The sequence below is a fragment of the Seriola lalandi genome, unplaced genomic scaffold (genome assembly GCF_002814215.2).
Source record: "Seriola lalandi dorsalis isolate HSWRI2012SDOR001 ecotype SW California unplaced genomic scaffold, Sedor1 jcf7180002054648, whole genome shotgun sequence".
NCBI lineage: Eukaryota > Metazoa > Chordata > Actinopteri > Carangiformes > Carangidae > Seriola > Seriola lalandi.
This window is the reverse complement of record NW_019525201.1, coordinates 171,101-196,100: the sequence shown is the minus strand read 5'-3', so window position 1 is coordinate 196,100 and position 25,000 is coordinate 171,101. Positions and strand designations below refer to the sequence as shown.

The window sequence follows — 25,000 nt, the reverse complement described above, 5'->3', positions numbered from 1 at the left end:
ATAATAATAATAATTATAAAGATAAAAACGAGTACTCTATGTAAAAATGTGAAATATTTAAAAGATATTCAAAAGTTTTGTGACAGAAACATGTTGTGATTTAAAGAAGAGTGGGTTTGGTCCAGTGGTCTCATCAGACCAGGACTGATGAGACCAGGACTGATGAGACCAGGACTGATGAGACCAGGACTGATGAGACCAGGACTGATGAGACCAGGACTGATGACTGGTCTAAGCTCCATGTCAGAAGATCTGCTTTATCCTCCATGACTCACTGCAAATCACTGTACAAACTTATTCATTTGAAATCTTCTAACTTCTCTTTGAACCTGCTTTAATTCATTTTGTTGATACATTATTTATTAACTGTATTGATATGATATGATTTTCAGGTTTAAATAAAGACGTAATAGTGAACCTGTGTACAGGTGTGTAGCTGTGACGTACCTGTGACTCAGAGTTTGGGTGTGGTCTAGAGTTTTCAAAGGAGCAGATCTTCTCCTCGCTCATCCTGTCAGTGTCAGCGATGACATAGTGTCGAGGTGAGTAAGCTGAAGACAGACTGTCCATCAGCCGCAGGATCTCTGTGGTGTGACCGCCTGGACACACACACACACACACACACACACACACACACACACACACACACACACACACACACCATGGAACAAATGTATTATTCCAATTAACCATCAAGACCATCAAGACAAAGAGAGTGATCACATAAGACATAAGATAATGTTACCCGACGGCATTCACTACTACAGAAAACAGCTGACAGCCCTTTGTTATTGCTATAGATTAAATTATAGATTTCAACAAGACGAACAACAATTCCTTGCTTTTAAAATCTGCAATTGATAATTATTTTGTGCATTAATTTCAGAAACACTGAGACACTGAATGATGTAAAGTTAAATAACAGGAAAGACAGAGGTGTTCTTCAGATTAATAGACCCTTCATATGTTCAGATAGTATTTGAGTTGTTTGTAGTCTGGGCTGCACTCAGTCTGAAGAGGAGGAACTAGACCTGACCCCTGACCCCTGACCCCTGTCCTCAGCCCAGTCCAGCTCATCAGGACAGACCTGGACCAGAACCAAGCCTTCTCGCCAAACCTCAGTCCTGGGCCTCACTAGTTCTCCGGAGGCTGGAGGAGACCAAATCCGCGCAGTCTGGTTCAAAGTCCCCAGAGGTGAGGAGGCTTTTCCCGCGGGAGGTTAATGACCGGAGTGATGACATCACATTAGCAGGTGTCTACGTAATTATGACCATGTAGTTTATCTGTTGTCTTTACTATGATCAGATACTGTTCCTGTCTGGAGAAAACAGTAATGATGACCACCCCCATCCTAACCGATATTTTGGTACAGTCCAGTACGATACTTGTTGTTAGCATGGAAGCTAAGGAAATCGGCTAACGGCAGAACTCGCTTGATCTCCCTTCTGCACTAGAATTTGACGTAATATGTGACACGTCGTGAAGTTCAATAAATGGTTTGTCACTAGAATGTGTTTGAGGTAATAGTTAATCTGTATGACGTCAGAGAGCAGCAGATATGACAGTACGTGGACGTGAGTTTACGTTGTAACGTTACCTGATCCCGCGACGACGAGCACAGAGACCGGACCTCTGGTTCCGGGTTTGAACTGCGATCCAGTCTTCACAACGACAAAAACCCGGATAATAAATAACACACAGAGGAGTAACAGAGCGAGCACGGCTCCCTCCACAACCGACATGGTGGATGTGACCAAGTCAGGTGCTGCGGAGGGTTTACAGCCCCGAGTTCAGCCTGTCAGGCAGCGTCTCCTCTGAAGATGCGTTCAAGTCCCTCCGCCTCCAGCCGAGGGTGGAGGATCTCCACACAATCTGCCCCGTGGTGTGATGCTTTATTAATTTTATCTTTAAAATAAAACTTTATTTTATTATTGATTTTCACAGAAAGGTATAGAGGAAAGCAGGAAGTGAACCACAGACATTAAACACGCAGGAGTTTTTCGTTGCTTTGGGATTTCAGTAGAAAAATCTGAAATCTTTCCTCTGTGCCACAGAAAAATATCTTTTAAATCCTGCCTGGAAAACGTGTTTCAGGGCAAAGACTGAACAATAGCATTTTATTCTTCTCTTATCAAAAGAAGAATCAAACCCTCAGGGAGAGATAACGTGAAAGGCTGGTTAACAAATATTCAGATTGTCTGTGTAGCATCAGTTCTTTTTTCATGCAAAACAAAGATTTTGAAAACTTTGTAATAATATTGTGGCTCTGATCGTTTCTATAGTAGTCAATGTCGTTTTTGTAAATCTTGTTTTATATCTTGTTTTTTACCTTATGCAGACTTTTCATCTATAGACAACCCATCTGAAAAATATATTTACATTAAAAAAGATTAAAAAAAAAAAACTAAAGTTACATTTATTTTGTCTATATTGTTATTGTATTTTATCTCAGTTTATACATTACCTACATGCTATGCTAACACATTATTTTGAGAAGCACCGTATATGCAAATTTGATGTATGTAGATTATTGAATATCGATATATGAAATATATGCACATATCAAATATATCTCAATACAACATATCTTAAATAATAATGGGATAAAAGACCTATTGACGTATATGTCCAGCCAATACAAATATGTATGTTAATGTATGTATGATTTTATTTTAGACATATGTTACATAAATATATATCCATCTAAAGCCTGTAGCTATTATATATAACCTATTATTATTATTATTATTATTATTATTATTATTATATCTAGGATAGACATTAAAAGGCAAGAAAAATATCCATAATCATAGAAATTTTAATTGTATGTTGTTTTTACGCAACACATAACACCATATAAAAATTCATCATACAGATATTTTTTATTATTGTACATACACCAATTTTACTATTGGTATATCATCTATGTTATAAACGTATATGTTTATATATCCAGAGGATGTATATATGTGATAATATAGGTGACATATATGTCATATATTCCATTTCTGTATGGGCCCCTCTTATCTCCGACAGGACGTGAACGCAGCATGTGTTCAGACAGCGGAGGCTGAGCAGCAGCAGCATCAGGATGGACAGTTAGCAACTGGTCAACGTCTCTGCGTGAACACAGCGTCCACGTGAAGGACAGGTGAGTAGCACACCGTCGCTCCGTCCCTCTGTGTGTTCTTCATCTCTGTGAGCGAACGTGTCGTCATGTCGCTGAGTGTGTTGCTCGCTAGCAGCGGCAGCAGCGGCAGCAGCGGCGGCAGCAGCGGCAGCGGCCGCTGCAGCGCTACAGGTGCGGACAGGCTGCAGCTGCCGCTCCGCGTCCTTCACCGGAACAAGGTCTCAGTCAGAGAAGGTCACAGGATCCGGATCCTCCCGGTCCACTGACCTGCTGCAGGAGAAGAGGGGTCAGCAATGTAGAACACACCGGCCTTTATTACCCCCCCACACACACACACACACACACACACACACACACACACACACACACACACACACACACACACACTGGGCCTGTGTTTTGATGCCACTTTCTAATGAGTTTATACGTTGTAATTTAGTTTTATCAATGTTTAATAAATCCTCTAATAATGCCTGATGATCAGTTATAAGTAATTAATAAGAGCAGCTTTTGGTTTGACAGCTATTCTGTAGAAAGTCTCTGGGTTCCACTTTACAATCAGACAACCCTTGTAAAGAATTTATTAATGTTTTATAATCAGGTTATTAATTCAGTTAACACTTTATAAATCATAAATAAACTATTATAAACAAGCTATAACCGTTTTCATACATTGATGCAGGATCACTATTTGGCAAGAGCAAGTTAATTATTATTACTCATTAATCTGTTGACTACCATTTAAAACTGGTAAATGAGCTTTATTATAAAGTGTGAAACACATCATCATTATTAATGAGTTACTATAAAGCTCCTTTCACCAGTTATAATTATTAGATAAAACCTAATTAATAACCTAGTTTGGATATTTATAAATCCTTTATAAGCAGATTCTGATTGTCAATAAGTCATTTATTATTGTTAATAAGTCATTAATAGATAATTGTTATAATAATCCAGAGCAGAACGGACTCTGACTGATGACATCATCTTCATGTGTCCAGTTAGTGGTAACCAGTGACGACCTGCTTTATGATTGGTGCTAATTACAACCACAGGGATCAGCTGATGCAGAGTCAGTCTGATCAGGACGTCAAGAACAAGAGCTGATGAATAATCAATGCTCTGCTTGTCCTTCTCTTCCCTCAGTGAAGTCGTCCTCTCAGTGAACCACAGAGTGAGCAGAAGGATGGACTCCATCTCTATGATGGGCAACAGCCGGAGCCATGTGTTCCTCACTTCCTCCTCCTCCCACTGCCCCTCTCACCACCCCCAGGCCTGCTTCCTGCCCAACGGCACCAAGAACGGCATCAGAGACGCAGGCGCCGCCTGTCAGCCGGCGGTGGCCATCCTGGGCTCCGGTGACTTCGCCAAGTGTCTGACCCTCCGCCTGCTGCGCTCTGGCTTCCATGTGGTGGTAGGCAGCCGCCACCCCAAACTGGCAGCCCAGTCGTTTCCTCATGTGGTGGACGTGACGCACCATGAGGACGCCGTGGGGAAGGCGAGCGTCGTGTTCCTGGCGATCCGCCGTGAGCACTACTCCGTCCTGTGGGACCTCAAACATCTACTGGAAGGTAACAACACAACAACACAACTACACAACTACACAGACACACACTGAGAGCAGGTCACAGGATCCGGATCCTCCCAGTCCACCGAGCTGCTGCAGGAGAGGAGGTTCTTCCCGTCACACTCACTGTACAGTGATTATAGAGGGAGGAGGGAGTGATTTCATCACAGCCTGTGATGAGAGTGAAAACACCTGAACCTGAGCTGCAGGTAAAGTGAGTCTGAGTCACACTGAGGGTCTTCAGTGTTAAAACCTCCGCTGAGCTTCAGATGTGTCTGCTCTCTGACAGTGTAGATCCACTGTGACAGGATGTATAGATATATCAGTATACACAGTGTGTAGGAGAGGACACATGAGGACCAGTGGGGACAGAGTCTGTCAGTGTGGACTCATTAGTTTTCTCTCTGGTTCTTTCTGTGTCTCAGACATTGATGCTAACAGCTGCAGCTCAAACATTTTGTATGAGGTTTAGATTGTATATGTTAATGAATACTGCACTAATGATGCAGTCATCATATAGACAGAGCAACATGAAAGTGATGGTGTAGTTCTGAGTGGTGGCCGTACTGAAGCAGGTCATACATGTGTGATGACGAGCTTTCATTTAAATACACTGACTGTTCATGCAGCAGCAGAGACTCCCTCAGACTCAGAGGTCTAATGTACAGCTGCACTTTAATGTATATTCAATATATTAATCTACAGACTCGTATGTTTCCTACAGGAAAGATCCTGGTGGACGTGAGTAACAACAGGAGGGTGAACCAGTACCCAGAATCCAACGCTGAGTACCTGTCCTCCCTGCTGCCAGACTCCACCGTGGTCAAAGGCTTCAACGTCATCTCTGCCTGGGCCATGCAGCAGAGCTGCCCCAAGGACGCCAGCACACAGGTACACCCACACCTATCACACATACCTGACAACAACAACAACACAAAACAGTAACAACAACAACAACAACAGTAACAGCAACAGTAACAACAACAGTACCAACAACAACAACAACAACAGTAACAACAACAACAACAGTAACAACAACAACAACAACAACAGTAAAAACAAAAACAGTAACAACAACAACAGTAGTTGCAACAACAACAACAACAGTAACACCAGTAACAGTAACAACAACAGTACCAACAACAACAACAACAGTAACAACAACAACAACAGTAACAACAACAGACAACAGTAACAGTAACAACAACAGTACCAACAACAACAACAACAACAGTAACACCAGTAACACCAGTAACAATAACAACAACAGTAACAACAACAACAGTAACAACAACAACAACAGTAACAACAACAACAGTAAAAACAGTAACAGTAACAACAACAGTACCAGCAACTACAACAATAACAGTATCAGCAACAACAACAGTAAAAACAACAGTAACAACAACAACATTAACAGCAACAACAGTAACAACAACAACAACAGTAACAGCAGCAACAGTAACAGCAACAACACTAACAACAACAACAACAACAACAACAGTAACAGCAACAACAACAGTAACTACAACAACAACAACTGTGAAGTTATCCCACCTTCTGTTGTAAATTCATAGCGACCTCTTGTGGTAGTAATCCCCCCTATAGGTTATTAAGTTAAGAGATGTATACAATTTGATTACCTGGCGAACAGCACGGTTACTGTTTAGGTGCTAGTTAGCATAGCATGTGTGATTTTGGAATGCTTATGCAAAAATAAACACGTGGAAGACAGTAAACGGATGTCCGAGCTTGAGTGTGACACTGTTTCATCAGTTCAAAATACCCTCTACAGCGGGAGTTATTAGATTAATGTAGTTATTTTAATAAAACCGTACAGTAATCAACACTAAGCCAGCCCTGTGACGGAGAAGTGGAGGTCGGACAGTGTCGACAACAACAAACTACAGCAGACTAGCGTGCGGAAGAGACCTGGCAGAGCGTCCCTGCCGATCGACGATGCCTCGGACTCACATCAAGCCCTCAGCAAAAGTTATCGCTTGGCCTGTGACTGTGCTTGAGTGACTTTCATTGTGACTGTTTAGCGAGATCCTTGCAGTATGTGTGGCGAAGAGGGGCATACTGGACGTTTATACCGCGGTTAGAAGGCCAACATTCAAGAAGGCCGACCCATCAGAGCAGAGGACTCAAGTAAAGAAGACCAAAGCCTGCCCCAAATGCTTGGATCTACATGGGAGGGACAGTCCGTACAATAAAAACTTTCTGTGTCGTAATGACTAATGTAAAAGAGGGGACGCACCTAACAGCAGCCAACCCACACTCTGTCTTCACTCCAATAAGACTAGTCTGGGACAGCAGCCAGGATTTTTAGGGCCCAGACATCTTGAACCCCATCCGGGCGGTTCTGCTCCGTTTCCGGGAGGGGGAGCACGCGGCGGTTGGAGATGTGTCCAAGATGTACAACTCGGTGTGGTTAGAGGATCAAGAGGTGCATGTCCATCGATTCCTGTGGAGGGACTCTCCAGCGGATGACATCGAAGACTACGCCGTGGTACGGGTGAACATGGGCGATTAGCCGGCTGGTTATATATGGAGACCGCCATCGTCATGTCATCGTAGACAACGCCTACGTGGACAACATTCTGGTGTCCCACAATGACCCCCAGAGGCTGAGCGAGATCCTTCAGGGGGTTGAGGCCATCCTTGCATCGTGTTGCCCAACCAGTTACGTGATGAGGACAACATGGCCCTGGGAGTGGGTTACCACGTTGGGGAGGACAAACTTTTCCTCATGGTGGCTGTTAATTTCTCCGCAAGGAAGAAAAAGATGCGCAACGAGCTCGACCTCACCATGGAGGACATAGAGGAGAAGACACCAGATCCCCTTACCCGTCGTATGTTACTGAGTCAGGTGGCCGGGCTTTATGACCCCCTTGCTCTGGCAACGCCCCTGAAATAGAAGGGCGTCATTCTTGTCAGGAGGGCCTTTCAAGAGGCCGGGACATTGACTAAGGATACGTGGGACAATCCACTGTCTGGTGAGCTGCGCGGGAGGGCGATCGAGCTCTTCAAAGAGTATGCCCAGCTGAGTACCATCACTTTCCCCAGAAATATTACACCTTCCGGCTGGTCTGGGTAAACCCTGCCTGATTCACTACAGACCTGAGAGAAAACTGAGGTCCAGGTCCAGCAGCAGCTGCAGGAGGACCAGCCCAGAGTACATCACCTCCAGATACCACCGAAGAAGAAGCTCACCGAGTGTTTTTAAAAGACAGATAAAACCTCATCTCTTCACCTCAACTTCAACCTGCTCTCACTCTCCTGATACAAGATCTAATTCACACTGATGCACTTCTGTAATAATAATAGTGATAATGATAATAATCTTTGTTTTGATCTTATTTGTATTATTATCAAGTGGGTTTAATTTTCCATTTTATCTTTTATTAATTATGACCATGATGATTATCTGTCCTAGTTTTTATGTTAATTTCACTTTCAGCTGCATTTCTTGTATGAACAAATAAAGTTAAATATTATGATTATTTATTTTTACCTGATGAAGCAGCAGTGTGTTTTCAGAAACGCTCTAGAGACTGACATTCATTTAGGGAGGAAATCAAACTGAACGCTTTAGAGGAGAATTATTTTTGTTGTGTACAGAGGGAGAAAACTGTGACTGTCTGAAGGTTTAAAGGGAAATATTCTATATTTTTATCAAACCTTTCCCCCTGTGTGCAGGTGTTCATCTGCAGTGACTCTGTGGAGGCCCGGCAGCAGATCATGGAGCTGGCCCGTCAGCTCAGCTTCCAGCCCGTGGACATGGGGACTCTGTCTTCTTCGCGGGACATTGAGAACATGCCGCTGCAGTTATTTCCTGGCTGGAAGGGCCCCGTCCTCGCGGCCGTGGCCCTCTCCATCTTCTTTTTTGCTTACTCTTTTGTACGAGACATCATCCACCCATACGTGAAATACAAGCAGAGTGACTTCTACAAGATCCCCATAGAGATGGTGAACCGGACTCTGCCCACTGTTGCCATCACCCTCCTGGCTCTGGTGTACCTGGCGGGGCAGCTGGCCGCCGCCCACCAGCTCTACTACGGCACCAAGTACAGGCACTTCCCTCACTGGCTGGAGGGCTGGCTGCAGAGCCGCAAACAGATGGGTCTGCTCAGCTTCTTCCTGGCTGCGGTGCACGTCCTCTACAGCCTCTGTCTGCCCATGAGGAGGTCTGAGCGGTACCTGCTGCTCAACACAGCCTACCAGCAGGTCAGTGGGGCGGAGGGAACGACATGAGGTCCACACAGACGCTCACACATTTCAACTTCCACCACATGAAGCTGAGGAATATGATCAGTGTCAGTATGTTATCCGTTAGAGAGAGTTCAGGCTTCCTCAGTGTCACTTCCTTTAACTTCAACTTTAACAGTCAAAAGAACCTTTCCTTCAATCCATGTATTTATATAAACTGTTATCACCTAAAGTGTCCCAGTGCAATACGTCCTGCATAGAGTCAAAAGACATAAAAGAAAATATATCATGTCATAAAATAAATCATAAATGATGTGAGTAGATGACAACATGAATATATTTTATGGCAGTTAAACTGTCAGCAGAGGGAGACCTTCCAGTAAGTTCAGGTGGACACAGCTTCTTATCGTCACAGGGATGTTGCCAGGTTTGATATTGTTGTACCTGAATGATACTAAAACAAAACCTGCTCTCACAGACTGGATCTGGCATCCCACACTAAAGCGAGGGATGTTGCACATGAGTATCAGGCAGATGGATCTGCTGTTGTTCCAGCACATAACTCTCCCTAAAACCTCAAATCATCATGTTTCCTCTTCTCTTTGTGCACAGGAAGACAGGTTAGCCTGGTTAGCTCCCATGCTACCTGTCTTTATGCTAAGATAGACTAACTACATACACTCTGCAGTAAACTGACCTCATGAGAGCTTCAAGGTGAGTCCAGCTTTATTTGTGAGGTGATAAAAATGTAGTTTGGAACACCATCAGTGTTTCATGTTCCTGAATGAATGTGTTTAACCAGATCTGAGACAGGTCGTATTGTTCAGGCTCGACAGAGCTGAAGCAGCTCACCTGTGTCCCAGCCTCCTCCTGCAGGTGACAGGTGACAGGTGACAGGTGATGACTGTGGTGTCTCCGGTGTGTCTGCAGGTCCACGCTAATGTGGAGAACGCCTGGAACGAGGAGGAGGTGTGGAGGGTGGAGATGTACGTCTCCTTTGGGATCATGAGTCTGGGGCTGCTGTCCCTCCTGGCCATCACCTCCATCCCCTCCGTCCACAGCACGCTCAACTGGAGGGAGTTCAGCTTCATACAGGTACACACACACACACCAGAGGCTGACACTGTCTCAGTGTGTACTGCAGCTTGAGTTGAGGTGGACTGAACATCTGACTGAGTTATGACTCTGGCAGGAAGGAGGATGTTTTTGATGCCATCAGCTCCACAGGTTTGTTTAAGAACCTGAACCTCCTCTCAGAGCTGTGTTTCTGCCTGGAACTGCTGAGCATGTTGGCCATGGTGTAGGTGAGGAAATAAAATCTCCACAGGTCACATGATCAGGTTGAAAATCATCTACATTTTTTTTTTTTAAGTATAGTTTTTGGGCTTTTATTTGAAAGCAGACAGTAGAGAGACAGGAAATGGGGAGGCAGAGAGAGGGGGAATGACATGCAGTGAAGGGCCGTCCGATGCGGGACTGAAACCGGGGCTGACTGCAGCGAGGACTGTGGCCTCTACACATGGGGCGCCTGCTTAGACCACTACGCCACACGACGCCCCAACATCATCTACATTTTTAAGATCTTAAAGATCTGATCACTAAAGAGTCTGTCATGCAGAGAGCTGATAGAAACTAATGGTCAAAGTTTTCATATTGACCTTTAAGGTGTATTGATTGATTTCCAAATGTCAATCATACACTGAGGAACACACAGGAAAACATTCCACCTTAAAAGGCGGTAGCTGCCGGCAGCCTCTGAGCTGCTCAGATGGTTCATCAGTAAAAACATCTTTTCATTCATCCTTCACTCTCTGACAGTTTCTGTATCTGTGATGCTTTTACACAGAAACATGACAGAGTCGTCTGTTACACCTGGACAGAAAGCTAGCTTAGCCTAGTCTGTTAGCTTAGCTACGTTTTTATAGCCTAGCCTGTTAGCTTAGCTTCTCTTCTGAACAGGTGTTTCCAATGTGGATTAATTTGCTCAACACAAGTCAGTAAATGAAAACGTAATAATATATATATATATATATATATATATATATATATCATACACCTTACACCTTAATATATACCTGCATAGTCTTAATTCATATACATCCTAATGTTCATATAGCTTAGTGAACCTGTTCATACAGTCAGTCTGACATCTGATCATGTGATCACTGTTCAGCAACAGTGGTTACATAACCATAGAAACAAGCCACAACTTAACTGTCCCTGTGCACGCATGCACGCACGTCATAGGTGTGTTCTGGAACAAATGGCACTACACCTCTGGTGTTAGCGAGTGCTCAAATCTGCAATAACTAACCTGTACTTGTTTTTAGAACAGCAGCAGACACCTGTCCCCTACATCTCTCCCTTCACACCCCCCTGTACCTGTCCTGTTTGCCCTTGGGAGGGACACCTCAGAGATATAACAGTAAACAGTGTCTCATGGGAATGCAGCAGTGTAGCTGGAGTTGTGTGTCTGACCTGCTCCCTGTCTTTACTCCAGTCCACTCTGGGCTACATCGCCCTGCTCATCGCCACCCTCCACGGCCTGCTGTTCGGCTGGAAGCGAGCCTTCGAGGAGGAGGCCTACCGTTTCTACCTGCCCCCCAGCTTCGTGGTGGCCCTGGCCCTGCCCGTGTGCGTCATCCTGGGCAAAGTGCTGATGCTTCTCCCCTGTGTCGCCCGCAAGCTCCATCGGATCCGGCGGGGCCAGGACAGCAGTCAGTACCGCTGCCAGCGCCTGGAGCCGGTGGGCTCGGCCGCCCACGTCTCACCTGAGAGAGTCACCATCATGTGATTGTCATGTGATCTGTCTTCACTGGGACGTCCACATACTCAGCCATGAGCCATGCTGTTTATTAAAGCTAATGAAGACTTGTCACTGAAAGGACAAATGACTGTTTGTTCTTGTGAACAGTGTCTGTCTCATGTCACCTGTCCACCTGTCCACCTGTGTATCGACTCCTCACTGTAACTATGACCTGCTGTTATGTCACAGCTGTTTGCCTAGACTGAGTTTGGACACATCATATATCACATACACATGTCAAACTGAATATTATTGTCAATATGCTCCAAATAATTTACCAATAATTCATCAATACTTTGCTCTGACAGACATTACTCTGAGTGTTGCTTATTACTTTACAGAAATCATTTTTTATTCCACTCAGCTTGTATTAACAGGAGGATAACTGTCTGAGAGAATAACTCCTGTGATGTCATAGTGATGTCACAGAGGGTGGAGACTACAGATTTATGTGCAACAGAAAACCTGGGGAATAGACCATATTCACACGGCGGCCATTTTCCTCTGACGTCACACTGAGGGCGGGAAATCTTGAACACTTTAATGTCTTTGAATGAATCCTGTGAGTCGTCGTCGTTTACTTCACCTTCTTTTGACCACATTGATTAATGGACAGATGAGTTCTCCAGGTGCTAAAGTTGAAGACAGGCCCACACTGGAAACACTGGAAGCTAATGCAAGGCTAGCAAACAGGACGTTTACAATTAACATAAATGTCAGAGTTAGCGCTTCTAAAGTTGTCAGATGACACATGAATCCACTGGTTAAACATGAACTAATGTTGTGTGGTTTCATAATCAACCTGCTTCAATGATACAGTCACATGACAGAGGAGCATCACTGCTAACTTCACCAGGTGAAGAGCTAGCAGGGTGGCTAATGCTACATGGCTAGCTTGATTCCATCCAGTGTTTCACTTCCAGACTGAACTAAACGTGTCTGAGCTCTGTGTTGATGTTTCAGAATGAATTCATTTCTCTCGTCTTGTATCACGCAGCTCTGTCAAACAGTAATGCTAGCTAAGAAGTGGTATGCTAATGTTAGCTGTAGCTAATGGTTTATCAAATATGTGGTTTTACCTTGAGATATGAGTCGACGTCTCTTCAGGTTTCTGTTGCTCATCGATCGAACAGAAACAATCAGTCAGAATCTCTGTTGATGTGACGTCAGGTGAACGTGGTCTCGTGATGAAAAGATGCTGCTGAGTAGTTTGTGAGCTGACGTTTTGTCTGTTGATTCTGCAGTTTGACGGTGTTGTTATGTTTTCTGTCATGTGACTGTCCCAGTGAACACTGTATCTGATGGGTGACAGGGAGCGAAGCTGTTGTTAAAAATCAATTAGTTTGTCTCAGTAAACACAGTCACATGACCCGGTCCTCCTCAGTGTGTTAGATGTGTGTGAATCTCCATCAGCTCGGCAGGGTGTAACATCTGGGCTGATGTGAGTCCGTTCAACGTGACCTGTCGTCTTCATTATGTGACAGAGATGCTGCTGTTTCCTGATCAGTGAACATTTAATTCTCTGTAACGAGTTCAGCAGTGAAGCTCTTTGTGTTTCTCTGGTCGTCACCATGTGCAACTGTGACAGGAAATAAAGATGTGTCAGAGCCGCGGCTGTAACACAGCAGCAGATATCTAACAGTGTGTTCACTGCTCTACGTCCTGCTGATTGGTCACGTCACGTGATCCTGGTCTGATGAAATCCAGTCTAGTTCTGACTGCAGGTCAGAGACGGTGAGGAGACGTCAACTTCAAGAGGTCAGCAACAATCATGAAGGTGAGAGACAGAAGTATTATTATTATTATTATTATTATTATTATTATTATTACTAATGAGCTACTGGACACCTGGTAAAGTATCTGTCAATCTATCTATCTATCCATCTATCTATCTATCTATCCATCTATCTATCCATCTATATCTATCCATCCATCTATCCATGTATCCATCAGTCTGCAGACAGGATGCTGGTGCAGTGGAGGTGATGGTGCTGTTGTGTCATCAGGGGAATACCAGATCACAAAACACCTTAATTTAATATTTTCCTTAAAGTCTGAGTTAAAGTTTCCTTAAAATAAAAACAGTTGCACAAAACACCTTAAGTCTCCTGAAGGTTTCCTTAAAATGTTCACTGAAGTATTTCAGGTTTTCCCTTATCTTAGTCTTAAACTTCAGGAATCACTTCAAGTCAGTTAAATTGTTAAACAAAAGACCTTAGTGACTAAAGTTCACCTGGTGAAGTTCCTGTTAAATCAACAGGATGAGATCACAGGTGTCACAAGTGCTAATGGCAGCAAATCGACTGTCTCCATGGAAACAGCAGAATTTTACTGCTGTAAAATGTCTTTTGCTGCTGTAAATACCTTAACTTTTAAGAGATTCTGTGCGACACCCTTAAGTAACTCCCTGAGCTAGGGAGAAATTAAACCTTAAGTGTGAGATTTAAGTAGAAAACTTAAGGTGTTTTGGTCTCCATGTCCATCAAATCTTCTCATGCTCTCATTCTTACAGCAGCAGCGACCTCTGCTGCAGTGTGTGTGTGCGTGTGTGTCTTTATTAGGAACACCGGTACACCTGCTTATTCATGCAATTATCCAATCAACCAATCATGAGGCAGCAGCAGATCCAGGTGAAGAGCTTCAGTTAATGAAGAGTCATGTGACTCAGAGACTTGGAGCTCAGGAGGTTGGTGTGATGATCATGTCCACACAGAGCAGTCTCACCTGGTGGGTCCATGAAGAACTGTCCAGTGTTACTGAGGTGTTCCTAATAAAGTGATCACTGAGTGTCATGTTCCCTCCCTCAGGCACTAAACCAGCCAATAACAGGCCTCCAGACCCTGACGTGTCATGGTGGCCCTCCATGTTCAGACAGGTGTCAGATCAGGTCAGTCAGGTGACCAGCAGGTCGATGCCACAACAAAGATGGAGGACACAAACTCACCAGTAAACATTTAAATCAAGTGTTTACTGGTGAGGTCAAACAAACAAACAAACAAACTGTTGAATATGCATGAAGCCTGTTCTTGCAGACACAATGTGAGGACGAACACGTGTAGTATAAAAATAATTTTAATGAAAACACTTAAATCTCATTTTACAATCATTATGGAAAATAAAACGTTTCACATTTGGAGTTTATAATTTAAGAAACACGAGGTTAAAACAGAGTCAGAGCTTTCACAGTGACACTGTCTCCTACAGGAACGATCCACTCTGTTTCCATGACGGTAAAACTTTAAAGTAAAACTGAGAATAAAGAGGATTTGACCTGAAGCAGTGACGAGACTCAACGACAGACATTTTAAAGACAGTGATAAAACAGCTGCAGAGACTGTCACACACACTGTCACACACACACTGCAACACACACTGTCACACACACTGTCACACACACTGTCACACACACTGCAACACACACTGCAACACACACTGCAACACACACTGTCACACACACTGCCACACACACTGCCACACACACTGCCACACACACTGTCACACACACACTGTCACACACACACTGTCACACACACACTGCCACACACACTGCCACACACACTGCCACACACACTGTCACACACACTGTCACACACACACACTGTCACACACACTGCAACAGGTTTAACAGACTGTTCACTGTGTGAATATAAAACCAAACAGCCCTTAAATGTTCATCCAGTTTCACTCTGCTGAGGCTCATTCTGATCAACATATGGATCAGGGTTATGGACACAACATTTATTTTTTAATCATTCAGAAAAAAAAGGTGAATTGAACTCTGATTAAACTTTAGACTTTTTTTTCCAGAATTATTAAAAATAAATTGAGGTGAGCTGCCCCTGCTCCGTCCTCCTCAGTGTGACCAGGGTAACAGAGCCGGAGACCTCAGTCCTCTGCTCCGTCCTGAGCGGCTGATGTACCGACTAGAAGATGCAACATGTCCGGCTGCCGGTGCGTGTTCCCCGGCTGCACTGATTCAAGTCTCGGCCTCAGCTGCTCCAGTTGAGGCAGCAGCTCCTTGGCGCTGGGTCTGCAGCGGGCCTCTCCGCTCCAGCACCGGCTCAGCAGAGTCCTGCACAGCCGGCCCTGCTCCGACCCGAACCACGGGTGTTCCTGGACCGACGGCCGCAGGTTGTGCGCCACCACGGCGTAAAGCACGTGCTGCCGGTCTCCGGTGTAGGGCTGGTCCCTGGTGATCAGCTGCCACACCGTGATCCCGAAGGAGAAGATGTCCGCTTTAGGAGACACCCCCTCGCCCTTCAGCAGCTCCGGGGCTCGGTGCGTGTACGTGCCGCCGACGTGGCTCAAGTGGGGGCTGATGGCGCTCGACTCAGACCCGCGGTCCAGTTTCACAGAACAACCGAAGTCCACGATCTTGCAGACGTCCTGAGCGGACACGAGCACGTTGGCCGGTTTAATGTCCAGGTGAACGACGCCGTGGGAGTGAAGGAACCGGAGCCCGCGGAGGATGTCGGTGGAGTACCTGAACCACCGGTCCCCCCCCAGCTGCTCCGCGCCGCCGTAGATGATCTGCTGCAGGTCTCGGGTCCCGACGAACTCCATCAGGATCGTCCCGATGCTGCTCTCATCTCCACGGTCCGCGGGCACGCAGGTGGTGGCCGCGATGACGCGCACGATGTTCTGGTGTCGCAGGTGCGCCGCGTTCAGCTCGGCCCAGAAGCTCTGGCGGGAAGCCAGCTGGTTCTTCGTGCACTTCTTCACCCGCTTCAGCGCCACGGTCTCCCCGAGGTACTCTGCCCGGTACACGGAGCCGAACCCGCCGGAGCCCACCGGCTGCACGGACCGCAGCTCCTTCCACAGGATGACGGAGGACCAGAGCCGGCTGCCCACCCTGCCGTGGAGCCGCTGAGCAGGGACCTGCAGGGTGGAGCCGTGCGGGTGTTTGGTCAGCGGGCTGCTGCACGTCCCGATGTCCAGGGAGGGGTAGAGGTCTCTGGGCAGCAGGCGGGTCACAGGGATCGGGGAAGGCATCGTGCATGGTGGAGACTGAACGAAGAGCAGAGCTTTTCAACACACACACACACACACACACACACACACACACACACACACACACACACACACACACACACACACACACACCGCCGCCTGCTGGTGTGGAGGATGAACTGTTCTCTGTTTGGGTTCAGCGGGTTCACCCCGTTGGTTCAACACGGTTTACTCTATCTGCCGCAGGGGACGATGGGTAATCTGAGCCTCTCTCTGCTTTGTGAAGAACAATAATATTTGTGTGTTAAAAAGTAACTCCCGCCCTCAGCCAATCAGCTGCTTCCCGCTCAGTGAGGCAGGTTTAACATGAGGATGAGGAGGAGTCTTTAACAACCAGTTACTCACTGTAACTCTATTCACCTGGCTGAGAAAACTGCACATGGACAGTTATTGATCAGACTTATTGATCAGACAAACTTATTGATCATGTGCTGGTTGGTTCATCGTCTCATCTCTGAGTTATTTGTCCTCTGACACTAACACTAACACCCCCCCCCCCCCCCCCCCAGTCCACCTCAGTAAAGACATTTATCTCTGCTCATGTATCAGTCATGTGTATATTAGAGGAGACCAGGTCAGCTGTAACACCGCCGGTTCCTTCAATCAGGAGTAAGTTAAATCACCTGATGTACCTGCTCAGGTTAGTCCTGAACGCACCTGTGAGAAAGCAGCATCATGTGACAGACTCAAGTTGAGGTAAGAAAGTTTTTTACTGTATTTATTTGTGTGTCAGCTGCTCACACTCTAATCATCTTTACTGTGAGTCTGTACATGTGGTTCATGCTACTTCTCACTGCTAATGTGTTGCTGCTAGGCGGGTTAGATGTAACAACACACACACACACACACACACACTGTTAAAAAGTCAGTGTTGAATAAAATCTTTAAATATCATCTGAATGTCACACGTCACCTCAGTGTGTCACAGCAGGACAATGAGCTGATGTCACGTCTCTCTCCGTGTGTGTGACACTGACGCTCACACGTGTTTTAATAACACACACATGAAACTAGTTTGTATTTGATTTGAACAAACTGGATTCAAACAGAAATGTCAAAGAAGTTACAACCTTCCTGCTCCGCCCTCATGCTGTGATCTTTGATAATGTCACATGTTGTTTTTGAAAATGTTTACCTTTTGAAATATGTTCATCTTTTGAAAAAATGTCAAAATAGTGACAGGATGAAGAAGATGATGATGATGATGATGATGATTGGTCATGTTACCTTGTGCTGAGTGAAGCCTGAGGAGAAACAACAACAAACACTGATTTAACTGTATTGATCTGTTAGGACCTTCAGTTGTACAGTGGCATCTCTAGAGTCTGTTGCTCCTTCAGGCTTCATCAGCTTTATGTAAAGGGGCCTTGGACTCTAGAGTCATAGCAGAACCATAACAAAGAATTAATCTGGAAAAGAAAGATAAATGTGGAAATATAAAGAAATATAAATGAATAAGAAAAATATTTTTGCACCTATTTGCAATGGAATAGATAAAAGCATTTTTCTTATTCTTCTGTATTTACAAATTCTAAATGTACTTATTTATTCCTGGTTATATTTGTAGAGTATATATTGTGAGTGTGTGTCAGTGACGAGGGTGAGGATGTGAATGTAAAGACACGTGACACAGTGTAATGAAGGAGCAGACAGCTGTTGGATCCTTCTCTTATGTTTATTAAACTTTCATTACATTGTGTAAAAACACTGGAGTTGACGACTGCAGCTCTTCTCTCTCATAGCAGCAAAGGTATGTAAATCAGATCAGGTTACTCTGCCAGACAATAAATAATCTGCCTCTTTGGATGATGTCAATGTTTAAAAAACAACGGATAAAAGCTGCAGCATTAATTTTTATTTTACACAACCTATAAACATATACATATATATTTACTTATATATATGTTTATGTGAAATACTTTGCCTATATTTATAAAAATACAACAGTAGTTTGTAAAATAGATTTGAAGTAAAATATTGAGAGTTATCAATGAGTCCATCATTGTCACAGGATGGCATTATTGAAATGCAGCGGATAACAAAACCAACATGGCTGGAATGCAGTTCGTCTCTGAACTTCCTCAGCTCGTTTCCATGGCGATGCACCGAGTCGCGTTCCTCGGCATCAGCACCGATGTCTTCGCCTCTACAGAGAGAGACCTCCCACCACGACTCAGTGTCCACATATCAAAACACACAGGTGGGGGGGGGGGGGCAGTACAGGCAAGTCTGTTAAAAGACTACAAAAGTCACAGTACAATAAAATATATGTAGCTATATAGTACAACCAGGCACACACATGCCAACTGTTCAGCTAAACTGGATGCTTTGTTTGTACAAATGATACATTTCAAAACTAGAAAAGAGGTCTGTAGCACCTTCAGGAGCTTTAGAAGGATGTTAGCAGCTTGATCCAATACCAAAATATATTGCAGTATTGCAGTGTTTCTTACATACACATTCAATAAAGTTCACTGGTACCAATGAAGCTTATAAAAAAGGTTTGACGTGATTTGCTGAAGGTCTGTGCCTCTCACCGAAGAGCTTCTCCTTCCTCTCTGGGACACACTCGGTCTCAGTCCGGGACAGGTTTATAATGATGGACTTGAAGTGACCCCAGACTCTGGATCTGACGGAACAGGGTCGGGGCCACATGTGACAAAAATTATGTTTTTAAAAATCATGACTTTAAACTCAAAATCTTTCTAAGAAAAGTCTGAATTCTAAAAACAAGTGTTTTCACAGTGGCCCTAATCCTCTTCTGTAGAATCTGGATCTACATGTCCAATGTTAAGAGTTTCTTTTTTGATCCACAGTTTGTTGTTTGAACTCTCTGGGTTCTGTCACGGTCCACAGTCGTCATACGTTCAGATGAAACTGACTGTACACTCTGTGTCCATGCAACAGCTCTCAGACAGAAACCACCAAGAAATCAAGTAATATTTTATCATCATGTCACACTGAGGTCAAAGGTCGACTGAAGAGGACACAATCACTGTGGGAGTTAATGAACATGTGTCTGGTTTGTCTTAATAATGGAACAACCCATGACAAGATGTCGTCATTAAGTGCTATAGAACTGTCCATTGAAGCTTCATGTCTGTGCTCTCAGTCTCCTCCTGTAAACATCTGTTTAAACATCTGTTTACAGGTCTGATAACAGGCCCCTCAGTGAGACACACAGAACACTTGTGCAAGTAAAGCAAAAATGACACTTTGATAGGAAAACACTGTCAAAATTGTACCTGTAAAAATAAACATTTATATTGTATTTACATGTTATTGTTCTCTGAAAGAGCTAAATATATAATCTATACTGTAATAAAGGTTTTAAACAAAAGTATTGTAGGAAATGAAGGCATTCAATTTACAAAAAGTGCTATTATTACTATATATATATACATATATATACATACATGTATGTGTCTGCTGTGTCTATATATGTGTGTTTGTGTGTGTGTGTGTGTCCATGTGTTTTTGTTTTGTGTGTGTTTGTGTGTGTGTATGTATGTATATCTATATATATATATATATATATATATATATATGAGAGAGAGAGAGAGACAGAGAGAGAGAGGTTTGCTAAGACAACAAACCTTCACAAGATACAAAGTTCATAAATGCTTTGAAACATTCAACTCTACATTTCACACAAAGACATCGTCTCATCACGTCTCATCACGTCCCGTCGTTCAGGAGACAGACAGGGGAACTGAACACGTGTAGTTGATGGTTATTTTTACATCCCGGAGCACAAGAACAACATGAGTGTGTGAGGTAAATGATAACACTATCAGGTTAAATATGCATCAAACATCTCATGTAACTACGATGCACCGTCTGCTAACTGCTGTGGTGGTTTTTGAAACCTGCGACGTTCACATTTCTAGTGTCTGTGGAACATGTAGATGAAGTGTGAAATCTTTGCTGTGTGGAACGTGAGCTGACACGACCTCTGTGACCTTTCATCCTTCATGTTGTTGTAGAGCTGGGTGTCGACTGAAACGTGTCAATATGATAAAACAATATCTTGTAAACCTAGTTATTCTACTTAAATATTTGTTTTAACTAACTAAAGGTCAGTGGTTCTCAACCTGTGGGCTGTGACCCACTGGTGGGGCAACAAATCATCCGTATCTGGTATTAAGACTCGTCACTGTGATAAACCAATGACAGGAACTGGACCTCATCATGTACTTGTTTACTACCGTAACTAGACTGGAGCATTAAAATGAATAGCTGGTTAACAACAGGAAGACTAACACAGGCTCCACATGCAGCTGCTACGATGGTTAGAAATATTTATATTTTTCCATGTCTGTGTCATATTCAGATTCAGACTGGACATAAGCTGTGTCTCAGTTCAGGGTCTCATCCTTCAGAGGATGTGTCTGAAGACTGGCTGCATCACAGCGACCAGACTGTCCCATATCAGACTCCTTCAGATGTGTCCTTCTTTTCCTGGACAACCAAGGCTCCAACTGGTGGATCCATCTTGGTCCAACATAACCCAAGATTCACTGCGCACCCGTAATGCAAGCGAACAACACCGACAGAGAGTCTGAGGATCACACTGTTAAATGTCAGTATTGTGTTTCAGATCAGTTCAACAGTTAACGGGACAACCGAACAAGAGACTGAAAACAAAACGGTTTTGTGAAAAAAAGGTACATGTCGAGGTTTAGCAACAGGAGCCGCGCTTTGTGATGCAACGGTAATGGCGGGAACAGCTGGTGACGCAGACCGTAAATCCTCCGTAGGCCGGACCATCTAATTTCAGTTCGGTCCTGTGAAAGCTGCGGCTCCTGAACTGGGACACAGCTACAGAGACTACAGTGAAGGTGAAGCTTTCACCTTCATGTGATGGTGCTGATATGGTGTTTTCTCTGTCTGTTTTTGCTGGGAAACACGTTATACGTGAAAAACAGGAGACGGTTACGTGACGCAGCCGCGACGCAGCGTGACGTGTGTCACGCAGGCAGTGAGTCGCTCTGACCTATTAACATGGCGCCGAAATGAAACAAGACATGAGCTGAAGGAGCAGTTTGTTCAGCTTCTCTGTTGATGTACACCTTTGAACCAGCACCTCACTACAACAGGTGAGAGCTTTCCCTCCATTTTAATCACAAGTTTGATTTAACACATTGTATGTGCTACACACGTCTCAGCCGATGCCCAGCCCCGCTAATCTAGCTAGCACGATTGTTAGCACGATGCTAACTGTATAAGAAAGGAGACTCCAGTCATTAGCCCATGGTTAACAACAAACACAGGAACTGGAACAGGACTGAAAACGGAGCCTCTGTGTTCTCCATGTTTCTCCATGATCTACACAACAGACTTAAATGTTTGTGATCTCAGGTTTTAGAAACTGTGCGTGAGCAGTGATGTGTGCAGAGCTGACGTCACAAAGTAGGGTGACCTCAGACTAAGCAACAGGTAATGAGCAACAGCAGCTGTAGATAATCTTCAATGCAACACTACAGCTGGTAGAAAATCTAAATACAGTCAATAGAGGTAATGGCAGTTGCTAATGACAAAGCAATGCATCAGTGCTAACTGTAGTTTACTGTTTGATTCTGTTAGCTGAACCTTTCCACTTCATAAACATGTATCTGCTCGTTTAAACACGTCTTCCACATTCAGAATAAATGTACAGAAACAGAATCTAAAGCTGGTCTTACAGGATGTTAACCTGTGGAAAACAAGGTATAAAATATATGTGATGTGCATCTGTTTCAACAGCTGTTATTTCTGCCATTTTCAAAATAAAAGCCCTTCTGTATTTCTCACAGTGATTTGAACTGACAGCAAACAGCTGATGTGTGATGTGAATGAGACTGTCACACTGATGACTTCATGTTGAAAGAGGTGAGGTGTGTGTTTGAGGCACTGAAGGCTGCAGCTCCTGAACAAACCTGTTTCATTAGCAGTGACTGTCGTGTGGTGAAGCTAGTAGCTACGCTAACACAACTCCAGCTTCACCCTCATTCAGTCAGCTAACAGAAGCTTCAGAAGCTCTGATAGTTTAATGTGGAAGTTCGGACTAACTTCAGAAAATGATCATAATACCACCTTCAGAATTGAAATAAGAATAATATGTTCACACCAACACAGAAGCTGTGTCCCAGTTCAGGGTCTCATCCTTCTGAGGATGCATTCAAAGACCAACTGTGTCACAGCGACTAGTCTCCCATTTCAAAGGCTCCTTCAAATATGTCCTTCATTTCCTGGGCAACAAAGGCTCCAACAGGTGGATCCTTCTCGGTCCAAAATATCCCAAGATTCATTGTGCGTCGGTAAAGAAAATAATATGTCAACAAACAACACACATGACAGATAGCCTCTTTTAAATGTCAGTATTGTGTTTCAGCTCAGTTTAACAGATAAATGTTCAACTGTTAAAACCAAGGACCTTAAAACAAGAAGTTTTTATAAAGAAAACGTATATGTTGTCAAGGTTGCTAGGCAACAGGAGCTGCGCTTCATGATGTAATAAGAACAGGAACAGCTCTGGAAATCCTCCGTGGACCAGACTGCCAGTTCGGTTCAGCCTGCGAAGGACCACATCTTCATGGACCACGTCTTCTGAAGGATGTGGCCCCTGAACTGAGACACAGCTATAATGTCCTTTTTTTTTTTTAAAATTCAATCTCTGTTTTGTGTTTTTAGAACTAAAGGTGTAGTTCACCTAAATCATAAAACGTTCTCTTCCCTCCAGTGGTGTCTACCCATGTGGGTAGCTTTGGTTTCGTTCTCCCAGGTCTCGAGACTTCTACCCCCATCACTAAATACTGTTCTCTTTGTGGAGCTTAGAGCTTCAAAGACTTTCAACAGCAGCATGTTTTTCTACTAACTCTGTTAATAGAGTCTCCACACAACACAGTCAGCTGTTTCCACTGAGCAAAATCTCAACTGTTTGTAATGATGTTAAGTGTTTTTACATGTAATTTATCACCAGACAAAACTGATGACATCAAACAGTCCAGCAAAATGTTCAGGTTTAGATTCAGGTTTAGAATCAGATTCAGATTCAGGTTAAAATTCAGGTTTAGAATCAGATTCAGGTTTAGATTCAGATTCAGGTTCAGATTCAGGTTAGAATCAGATTCAGGTTCAGGTTGTCGATTAACATTAAAAGGTCTGTGACAGAAGGTGAACTCCTGTTTCTATGTCAGACCAGACGTCCACAGGTTCAACATACAGATCTCTTCCTGCACTGACTGCTGTGTGTCATCCTGTGTGGACACAGCTCATGTTCATACAGCTGAAGTTTCCACCCCTCATGTGTTAGAGTCTCAGAGGCAGAACAACCAAACACCCACATGGGCAGGTACAGTTCTACTGTAGCAGCAGCAGCTGGAGAACATGTTCATGTGATCTGTCAGTGAGTGACACTCTCTCCATCAACATGTAACTGAGGTGATGATGATGATGAAGTCCTTTAAAGCTTTGAATAGGATTAAGTCTAAGATGGTTTGACCTAATGGATTTATTTGTCTTTAAACCGGGGGGGTCAGCTGTCAGCTAAATGCTGTTATATTATGTCACATGACATGTTGTCAGCTCGTTCTCTCACACAGAAACACTTCGATCTCTATAGACCAGCTGAAGATTTGATTTTGATGTTCCTTTTTATCTTATTTACTGGAGGTTTAATGAGTCAAAACTCTGAGTGACAACATATTGTAAATATCATTTTCCAGCTGTTTCATTACTGTTATCAAAGAGCCACTACACCGGATCTCTCTACACATGTGACAGAAAGTTCCTGTCACAGACTCAGATCAGTTACAACCTTCAGGATGACGTGAGCTGTGAATTTGAGACTGTGGACGTTTGATTTAACTCCTGAACTGATTGTGAACAGCAGGATATGTGTTTTATTTCTGGGTGTGTGTGTTGAGTTTTAGTCGAGGCAGAATGTAGTGAATGTTCTCCATCTGCACTAGATCAGAAATGATTTATGATTTATAATAACACTTAGAATCACTGTGTGGAGCTGCACACATAGTTGTGTTTGTGTCACTTCCTGTTCTTCTGGCTAAAAGACCAGAAACAGACTGACTTCATACAGCTCCACAGTGTTGGCATGTTTTATATTAATATTCTATATCACAGATACAGAGTGTGGAGAAGGTTTGTTGAACAACACATCTTTAATATGTTTCTATAGATCTACTGGAAAATTTAAATGTTTAAATTGGATTCATCATCTTAAATAGTTTATGTTTTATTCATGATATACTTTGGGGGGGGGGGGGGGGGGGGG

The 25,000-nt window shown here is 43.8% G+C and overlaps 3 protein-coding genes across 4 annotated transcripts in view; 1 reads left to right on the top strand and 2 right to left on the bottom strand.

Moving 5' to 3' along the window:
- alg14 (ALG14 UDP-N-acetylglucosaminyltransferase subunit) overlaps window positions 1–1,787 on the bottom strand; it is a 6,538-nt gene extending 4,751 nt beyond the window's left edge. For both annotated transcript variants that reach the window (XM_087177766.1, XM_023420546.2), the window contains exons 1-2: window positions 1,598–1,787; window positions 448–599 (exon numbers count right to left, since the gene is read on the bottom strand). In XM_087177766.1, coding sequence (XP_087033892.1) covers window positions 448–599; window positions 1,598–1,742 — 297 coding nt within the window. In that variant the 5' untranslated portion in view covers window positions 1,743–1,787. The remainder of the gene's footprint in view (window positions 1–447; window positions 600–1,597) is intronic.
- Window positions 1,772–13,352, top strand: steap2 (STEAP family member 2, metalloreductase). The gene is made up of 7 exons (XM_023420545.2): window positions 1,772–1,882; window positions 3,037–3,151; window positions 4,280–4,704; window positions 5,425–5,591; window positions 8,403–8,930; window positions 9,843–10,007; window positions 11,413–13,352. Exons 3-7 carry the CDS (start codon window positions 4,320–4,322, stop codon window positions 11,704–11,706), a joined length of 1,539 nt encoding a protein of 512 aa, XP_023276313.1. The 5' UTR covers window positions 1,772–1,882; window positions 3,037–3,151; window positions 4,280–4,319; the 3' UTR covers window positions 11,707–13,352.
- Window positions 13,353–14,772: 1,420 nt separating this feature from the next.
- Window positions 14,773–16,824, bottom strand: mos (MOS proto-oncogene, serine/threonine kinase). Its single transcript, XM_023420543.2, has one exon. It carries the CDS (start codon window positions 16,708–16,710, stop codon window positions 15,604–15,606), a length of 1,107 nt encoding a protein of 368 aa, XP_023276311.1. The 5' UTR covers window positions 16,711–16,824; the 3' UTR covers window positions 14,773–15,603.
- Between the last annotated feature and the right edge of the window lie 8,176 nt (window positions 16,825–25,000).

Bases quoted from the DNA above. Each gene is read 5' to 3' on its own strand.
- steap2 (XM_023420545.2), top strand. From the start codon at position 4,320: ATGGACTCCATCTCTATGATGGGCAACAGCCGGAGCCATGTGTTCCTC. The intron at 5,592-8,402 runs GTACACCCACAC...CCCTGTGTGCAG, and splicing joins CCAAGGACGCCAGCACACAG to GTGTTCATCTGCAGTGACTC. The intron at 10,008-11,412 runs GTACACACACAC...TCTTTACTCCAG, and splicing joins GGGAGTTCAGCTTCATACAG to TCCACTCTGGGCTACATCGC.
- mos (XM_023420543.2), bottom strand. From the start codon at position 16,710: ATGCCTTCCCCGATCCCTGTGACCCGCCTGCTGCCCAGAGACCTCTAC.